Source organism: Melozone crissalis, unplaced genomic scaffold (genome assembly GCF_028551555.1).
Source record: "Melozone crissalis strain CALT ecotype California unplaced genomic scaffold, PUWL_Pcris_2 ptg000042l_1, whole genome shotgun sequence".
Lineage (NCBI taxonomy): Eukaryota > Metazoa > Chordata > Aves > Passeriformes > Passerellidae > Melozone > Melozone crissalis.
Window position 1 is genome coordinate 33,628,378 of NW_026535820.1, and position 8,268 is coordinate 33,636,645.

Here is an 8,268-nt window from a genome sequence, read left to right on the forward strand (position 1 = left end):
TTTCACTAAGGAACTGTGAGAAAACTTTTCCTTTCAGTTTTAAGAAAGTATTTTGTAGCGCAAGTGGAAGTCAGGTCCATTCATGTCTGGAAAATGGATACTATAGAACACATCTGAATCATCACAAATGAAAAAATAACTTTAATATTACTAAGGACATCTTCACTCAACTTTGTAAATTTGCGTGTATAAAAAAGGAAGCTCGCAGCTTGATTTTGGCAAAATAGCTTGGATTTGCTACTTGAAGTTTCAGTTACCCAAAGGAGGAGATTTGACTTTTTAAAAAAACTAACTATAAATGTTTGAATAGATTTGTAATATATGTATAAGATCTGTAGCAACAGAATACATACCTGAAGAGAGCTCATAATTTCATTTAGTTTATTAGACAAAAATATATGATTTAGACAAGTTTTGCTGACGTGTTATTTACAATCTGAAATCACTCTATATACAGAAAAAAGAAAACCACAAACACATGGGAAACATTTACCAAACAAATAATCCAAGAATGGTTAGAATAACACGATCTGAAATGGTACAATGAGGAAGGGGATCCATCTACAGATTTGTGTAATGCTTTTATGGATTTGCACCACCTTATTGCAAAAAGAGATTGATGGGAGTCGTTTATACCGTTTCCTTTTTTTTCACTCTCTCTGTCCTTAATACCAGTCTCTGTAATATTTTTTCACCAAATCATTTAATCAAGCAGAAGGGAGAGCTGTTAAAATTCTCGGTGTTCCCTCTTGCTGAGCCAAAGAGCTGCAGGGGGGGGAAGGGAGAAGGAAAAAAAAAAAGTAACAATCTTTCAGAAAAAAAGTATCTCTTTTTTTCAGTTGTGCATCTACTGCTATAGCATCTGAGTAATAGATACTCGCACAAAAATCATTGTCTCTAGTGTAATTAACACAAGATCTTTGAGATCTGTTAGGTTTTACAAAAGTTACAGTCTGGCTATGTACAATTGCAATTTAGTCTAAGTTTGAAAAGATTGGAGCAACTCCTGTGCTGTTCCCATTGTCGGTATGTATTATAATGGTGATGATTAGGTGCTATAATTAGTCTTTATTATTCAAACACTCTGTTTCACATAAGTAACATTCCTACAGTGAAAACAAACAAACAAACTCACTTGTCACGGACAGGCTGGAAGGGCGATTTTAGCGGCTGGGGTGGGGAGTCAGTTCTTGGTACATTTTCTCTTTCTAGAAGGAGACAAAAAAAAAAAAAAAAGAAACAAAACAAAACAAAAAAGAAAAAAAAAGCCAAACAAAAACAGGAGAACCATTTTAGAATAACAGCAGTAAGAACCTGGACACTGCAGAGAACACACTCCCCTCTCACCCTCCTGTTCAGACGTGAACAGATACATGTGTATGTGTGTACAGTGCTATACCCTACTTTCAGTACTTAAGTAGTCTGCAAGCTTTGCTTGACACACTTCTTACTGTTATTGAAGTTATTGGGAGATGAGGGTCATGAAAGAGGGAAGGAAACCTCAAACTTATACATTTCACTGCGCTCTTCCTGAATTTTCATCTTACTTGATGGGCGTATAGGGTGAGAATGTAATAGGCCACGTGAAATGTGCTTAATGTATGTGACCAACACGCTGGGTGGGGGGCCGGAAATCAAGGCTAGAGTAAACTGTAGCTCCATTAAAAGCAATCAGTTACACCAGTGTGACACCATTCCTCAAGGAGAAGTTCACGTGCGCGTCTTGGGGGTGGAGGGAGAGGTGAAAGCCTGATACATTAATTACCTATGTGTTTGGGACTGGTCCTCTCTGAAGGTTTGTCGCTGCTTAGCGCTCCCAGGGTTGCTGTTAAAACAGAAGATTGTTGCTGGGCCTGGAGGTGGTGATTGTGATGAGCAGCATGGTGGTGATTTACTCCCAAAAAGGACCTCACATTTAGAAGGGAACTCTGAGTGAGGAAAGCCCCATTTGTCCAGTTGTGAAATTTGCCAATCTGGCATGTGTAGAGTCCATGGCTAGGGAGAAAAGCGGGGTGCTGAATCTGAGGAGAAGTGTGGTTAACCTGGGGAGGAGGGGGCGGAGGAGGAGAAGATTTCAGGGCACCATCAGGACTCGTTGCTGTCTCTGCCAAAGACCAAATCTTGGGTTTGCTGTGAGATGGCATCTGTAAATTGTTCGGTCCCCCAGGACTGATGATTCTCGTGCTATTGTCAGAGGACTCCTTCACCATGGCCAGCGTGTCTTTGGGTTTCAGCCCTTCAGACCCTGACAGTGCCAAATCCTTCTCCTTTTCCAAGTGCTCCTCTTCACTGCTTTGTCTCAGGAGCTCAGGCTTCTCCTCCTCTTCCTCATTGCTCTGCTCCCCATCATTCTCATCAATTTTATCTATATCTATGCTCTCCAGGTCAATTTCCTCATCATCTTCATTCTTCTCGGGGTCCCCCTCATTGTCACTCCCGAAGAGATTTGCATCTTCTTGGTCCTTACTCCTGGAGCCCCAGGTCACCTTGTTCTCCTTCTTGAGCCGCCGGCGGGCGTTGGCGAACCAGGTGGAGACTTGGGTGAGGGTCATCTTGGTGATGATGGCCAGCATGATCTTCTCGCCCTTGGTGGGGTAGGGGTTCTTGCGGTGCTCGTTAAGCCAGGCCTTGAGGGTGCTGGTGCTCTCCCGGGTGGCATTTTTGGGCCGCCCCGGGTCCCCGTATTGGAATTGTCCGTAGGGATAATAGGCGGGGGCAGTGTGGGCAGCAAAGGTAGCAGGGTGGACACCCGGATTATCTTTCAGCTCGTACTGGGAGCCCTGCAACACATTCAGACAAGCGGAGAGGAAAAAGCACATCAATTATCTCGTTAGCGTCTCTAACAGACCTGAATAGGCTACTCCGGGAGCCGGAATACACCTTTCAGCGGCGCAAAGGGTCTTCACAGCCGAATTCGGCCCTGCCCGTTCCAGGCTCTTCACATTTAGGTCACACAGAGAGGTGTTCCCAAATTATTCCCCCTTCTTGCAGGGAAAGGAAAAAGAGGTGCTAAGCGGGGCTCTGACAGACATTATGAGTATTTTCTCCGCAAACCAAACCAAACCAGACCAAACGATGGAAACACAGCAACTTTGCCTTCACTTCAGCAAGAAAATTTACTGTGCCCTTGAAATTATCAGGCACATAGAACAGATACTACACCGCAGTTACCAACTAATGCCCGCGCACAGCGCCGCATTTATCTGCGAAGTATCCAGGAGGATGTTAGAAATGCATGCAGACCATTCTTTATTTTTGCTCCTAATGAGATGAGGCTGGGGGGAATGAATGCACAACTTCAGTACGAAGAGGCTTATAATGTGAAAGACTTTGCACACACATGCCAACAGCTCCATCCCCGCTCCCCAAATCATACACCAAGATTCTGGAGTAAAACATTAACTTCTAACTCTTAGAACAGGCTTTAAACTCGGGAATGAAAACTGATCCATGCATTGTAGAATATGGATACGTAGACACTTTATCTCATAAGTTTTACTTTGATCCGGCCAGAGCAAACACAAGTTGTTTACAAGCGTTTAGAGACGGTGATTTATTTGCAATCAATATTCTTTGTATCATCAGTAGTAAAACACAGCAAGTCAAATTATCCCATCAGGTGTTTTGGTAAATAACATTTTATCTTTCTAGCAACCTCATTAGGCCTCATTATTACCGCAAATTGTCCAGATATTAACCTAATATTTTAATTCTTAATTTGCAAATGTTCAGAAATTTAGAATTTATTTTGAAATAACACCGTCATGGTTAATCACTGTAATAAAATACCAGGATACTTTGCGAGTAGGAACGGGAACTGTTCCAAAATAGCTAACATTTCAAGCAGTTTTCTTTCTTTCTTTCTTCTATTACCATCTTGCCTCTTTTTTTGTTTTGTTTTTGTTTTTGTTTTTTGCCTAGCCCAGGAATACATTCTTCATACTACTATGTCATAATTTATGTCAGCCTTAGAAATCGACCTCTTCAATAATGTTTGTGAAGAAACTAATTAAACTTTGTCAAACAGTTAAGAAGGATCATGTATTTTAATTTCAGAGACACCGGTTATACACAAAGAGTAGCCCGATGTAATTTTTGTAATGTGTTACAGAGTAGGCTTTCTGCACTCCCTTTATTCTGCTGTCTTCTGTTATTGTTGCTGTAATGATATTTTTTGTGTAAACTCTGTTGGGAATTCCTTTGAAGAAGCCACTTGTGAATCACTCATTTCTTCTGTCTCAACTTTTACTGCATTTCCAAAATCAAGGTTAAAAAAGGAGTAGGAAATGCATGATGTTTAGAGTGACTTTACAGGAAATGTTTGCAGTAGAAAAATTATCTGTTTTCAGATGCTGTCCCTTGTTCAGCCGCGTATTTTCCTATTTGCCTACATATATTTATTAAGAACCCTAACAAGTTATGCATTGCGTGCATTCAGTTATAAATTTTCACACTTTTTCTGTGTCGGGGGAGAGAAAAGAGGGACATTTAGAAAATTAAGTGGAACCTATGCGTAGCGCCGCTGACAATTTTGGTGATACCAGCAACGAAAATGTTTCAGTGACACCAGATATAAAACCAGTTAGTTTAAAAAAAAAATATTTCACTTTCTAACTATTACGTTTTAAAGAAAATGTCAATTTAATCCCGAAGACAGTCCAGGTGGCGACAATTTCTCTTAGAATTAACGCCGACATGCGTTCCTGCCTTGATGCCTATAATGGGATGTAGATGCCCTCTTTCGCTTCATGCAAATCCCATCTATGATACCCGCCATAATCAGAGTATGAAAAGTTCAAGGAATGGAACGGGACATTTTCAAGGCTTGAGGAAAATGCCTTGAAATAAACGGGAGCCCCAGGTACCGACACTTTGGCCTTTCGGACGGAACCTGTTTATTGCTCAGCGGCAAAGAAAAGTACCAAGCGGAAAGAGGAGCGCGCTGAACAGCCCAGTGAAACAGCAGGACCGACAATAACACCCGTCAACAACAACACCAATAACAACAAAGAAAGAAAAGAAAACAAAAAATAGCCGAGTTGCTAGGGAAAGCCGACAATACGGAGGCAGGAGCCCAGCTTAGCGGTTCCACCGCCAAGAAAAACTCGGAGGAGTTTTGCCCGGCTGGAAAGACGAGGAGGATGGGGGGCTTCGCGTGCAGACGGAGCCCGCAACCCCCAGTCCCTCTCTCTCCGCAGACCCGACGAGAGCCGCGCTTTCCTCTGCACGGCGGACCCCGCGCCGGGCGTGAGCCGCCACCGCAGCCGCCCCCGCGCTGGGCTCCGCAGCCTCGCCCGCCCCCGGCTCCCCCGGCTCCCCCGGCCGCGCTCGGCGGGCCCGGGCAGGCGCGAGGGACAGCGCGGTGCTCACTCACCATTTGGGAGAAGAGGCCGAGGTCGGCGGTGTAGGGCAGGAAGGCGCTGTAGTTGGGGGCGCTGTAGGGGCTGGCGTACATGCCCAGCACCGAGGTGACAGCGGCCGAGCCGCTGCCCAGCTCGGCGCCCGCGGGCCGGCCCGAGGCGGCAGCGGCGGCGGCGGCGGCTGCGGCGGCGGCGGCCAGCACCCCGGGCCGGTCGCTCCCGTACACCGCCTGGCTGGCGCTGAGATACTGCGGGTAGCCCAGCTGGGGGAAGGACATCTCCGGGGCGCGGGCACAGAGGCGGCGGCAGCAGCACTGGCGGCAGCAGCAGAAGCGGCGGAGATATAAAAAAAAAAGAGGAGGGGGGAAGGGGGGGGGGAAGGAATTATACCAAAAAAAAAAAAAAAAAAAAAAAAAAAAGAAAGGGGGAGGAGGGAGCCTGCTGAAGAGCCGGGGAGGGGAGCGGAACAAACCCGGGCTTCTCTGGATCTCTCTCTCTCTCTTTCTTTTTTCCTCCCCCCCGCTCTTTACTGGAGTCAGGCAGGGCGAGAGAAAAGAAATCGAGCCGATAATTTTCTTTTTTCGTTCTGATTTCTTTCTGTCAGATATATATTGCACCCTAGGTATGGAGGAGGAGGAGGAGGAGTGTGCCAGGATTCAGTGGGGTGTCTTTCCTCAAATCTCGGCTCTTCTGTGCTCCTAAATCCCTTAGATGTGATCTGATCAACAATTGAGCTCCAACTGATGTGTCTGCCCTTAGGTCCTAGGCTGATCTTTCAGATACAATTTGAAGTTGATGTTTTGATTGGCACCCACTTGAGCTGGAAGCGCCGCCCCGCGCCCCCGCCCGCCCCGCCGCCCCCCTCGGCGCAGCACGTGGTGCGAGCCCAGCCCGGGCCGCCGCCGCCGCCGCCGCGCTCGGAGCTGCTCGGTGTGCGTGTGTGAGTGTGTGTGAGTGCGGGCGCGCGTGTGTCCGCGCAGCTGCTCTGCTCCGCTCCCAGTGTATTTAATGTTTAGCAATGGGCTCCTTTCAGAAAAGCCCCCACTGCTGTATGACAACCTGTCTACACGATTTTACAGCTGTCCAACATTGGGGTTTTGCTGTTTCGCAGCCTTAGTGTGTCCCCTTTTAACAAAAACAACTGTGTTGCTGGGTTTTTTTTCCACCTTTAACATTGAGTCCCCCTTGTCGTCGTCGGACTCAGGAACAAACGAGAGTGGCCGTGAGAGGAAAAGGGGGCTTTGCAGCCAGGCAACTTGTAACAATTTACCACTACCAAAAAAAAAAAAAAAGGCAGATAAATAAATAAATAAATGCGATCTCTCTACAGCAACCCACAAACGCCACTCATACACAAACACACATACGCAACTTTGCTGAAAGTCAAAAGGCTTCTAGCAGTACTTCCCAGAAGAATCTTTAGTGAAAGGAAAGGAAAAAAAAAAAAAAAAAAAAAAAAGAAAGAAAAAGAAAAAGAAAAATGGAGGGGCAAAAAAAAAAAAAAGACCCGCAGCGATGCGATCTTCCCCGCCGCCCTTTCTCCTCCTCATGCCCTGCCGACGGATTGACAGTCAGGGACAATTATCATAGGCATTGCGACAGTTCTCGGACTACTGGAAATAAATAATCCCGCAAATCAACAACCTCGACATGTATGCCGAGGGGCACAGAGGACCCCCAGCCCTCGCCCCCGAGCGGGGGTGGGGGTTAGGGGGAAACCGAGTGTCTTGTTGGTTGTCAAAACTTCCATCCTCCCGTTTTACTGGGGACCGAAAGAAACACATCGGGGGGGAAATAGAGGGAGAGGGACGAGGCGGGGGGACACAGGGGACACACACACGAATGGACCAAAACGAGCTCTTGCCATTATGATCATTAACAACAATGATTAGAGGAAGGGATTTTTTTCTCTCTCTCCTGCTCCTTCTCTCCTTGGAGAAGGGTGGAAGGTGCAGCGGGAGACAAAGGACTCCTCTGCGAGGGACCGGGCCGCCTTAAGGGAGGCGGGCTGTCACCGTTGTGCCCTGCCTGCGGTGTTGTCCAGTTCCTCGACGTGGCTGGGCTCGCCCGAACCGCGCTGGGACCGAGGGAGCATCGCATTGCCCGGGCGGCACCGCAAACTTTCCCTTTCCTGCCGCTGCCGGGGCCCTCCCAGCTCCCCCGCCGTGGAAAACGCGGAGCGCGGGGGCGGCGGGCCGAGGGCTGGGCGTTCCTTGCCCCGACCTTCCCAGCCCCGGCGGGACTGCCGGGGGCCGCTCTGCCCCGCGTTCGGCGCTCCCGCTCCGCCGGCTGCGGGCAGAGTGCGCGGGGCCGGGCCGGCCTCTCCGTCCCTTCGGAGAGGCCCCGCGGAGGGGCGCGGAGCGGCCGGCCCCGGCCCGGCCCTCCTCGCCGCGGTCCCCGCAGCCCAGGAGCTCCGTCTTTGTGCTGAAGGGGCAGCCGAGCTCTTCCTTAAGGGACAGCGCGGCGCGGAGCGTCCGCAGTCGCAAAGGCCCGCGGCTTTTCGGGATGCGAGTGTTTGGCAGGGGAGAGGGGGAAGGGAAGAAGAAGGAGGAGTGGGGGGACGACGGGTGTCTCTCTCCTTTTCCCGAGCCCGGAGAGAGCCAGCCCTAAGGCTCGGGCCGCTCCGCGGGGCTTCGCGCCCCCTCTCCCAGCTTGCAGCGGCGGGCTGAGGCCGGCAGCCCGGATCCCGCCGGGAAGTGGCGGCGCGGGAGCGGAGGGAAATGCCTCCCCTCCTGCCAACGCCCCCACGGGGTGTCTCCAACCCCGGCCAGCCCTTTCCTCCCCGTGCTCCAGGGAACCGCTCCGTCCCACGGTGTTGATTAAACTTCCTTCCCCATCAGTTGGAAATAGGGAACTTTTCCCTTCCTATGTCTGACAGGGAGAGCAGTACCTCCCCCGCACCGCTCCA

At 49.1% G+C, this 8,268-nt stretch overlaps 1 protein-coding gene across 1 annotated transcript; it reads right to left on the bottom strand.

Moving 5' to 3' along the window:
* Positions 1–423: 423 nt before the first annotated feature.
* Positions 424–6,535, bottom strand: IRX1 (iroquois homeobox 1). The gene is made up of 5 exons (XM_054285152.1): positions 6,527–6,535; positions 5,375–5,674; positions 1,766–2,780; positions 1,136–1,208; positions 424–765 (listed from the first exon to the last, which is right to left on the bottom strand). The coding sequence occupies exons 1-5, from the start codon at positions 6,533–6,535 to the stop codon at positions 708–710; spliced, it is 1,455 nt and encodes a 484-aa protein (XP_054141127.1). The 3' UTR covers positions 424–707.
* Positions 6,536–8,268: the final 1,733 nt, after the last annotated feature.

Bases quoted from the DNA above. Each gene is read 5' to 3' on its own strand.
- IRX1 (XM_054285152.1), bottom strand. The intron at 2,781-5,374 runs GTGAGTGAGCAC...AATGTGTTGCAG, and splicing joins TCGGCCTCTTCTCCCAAATG to GGCTCCCAGTACGAGCTGAA. The intron at 1,209-1,765 runs GTAATTAATGTA...GTCTCCTTCTAG, and splicing joins GACCAGTCCCAAACACATAG to AAAGAGAAAATGTACCAAGA.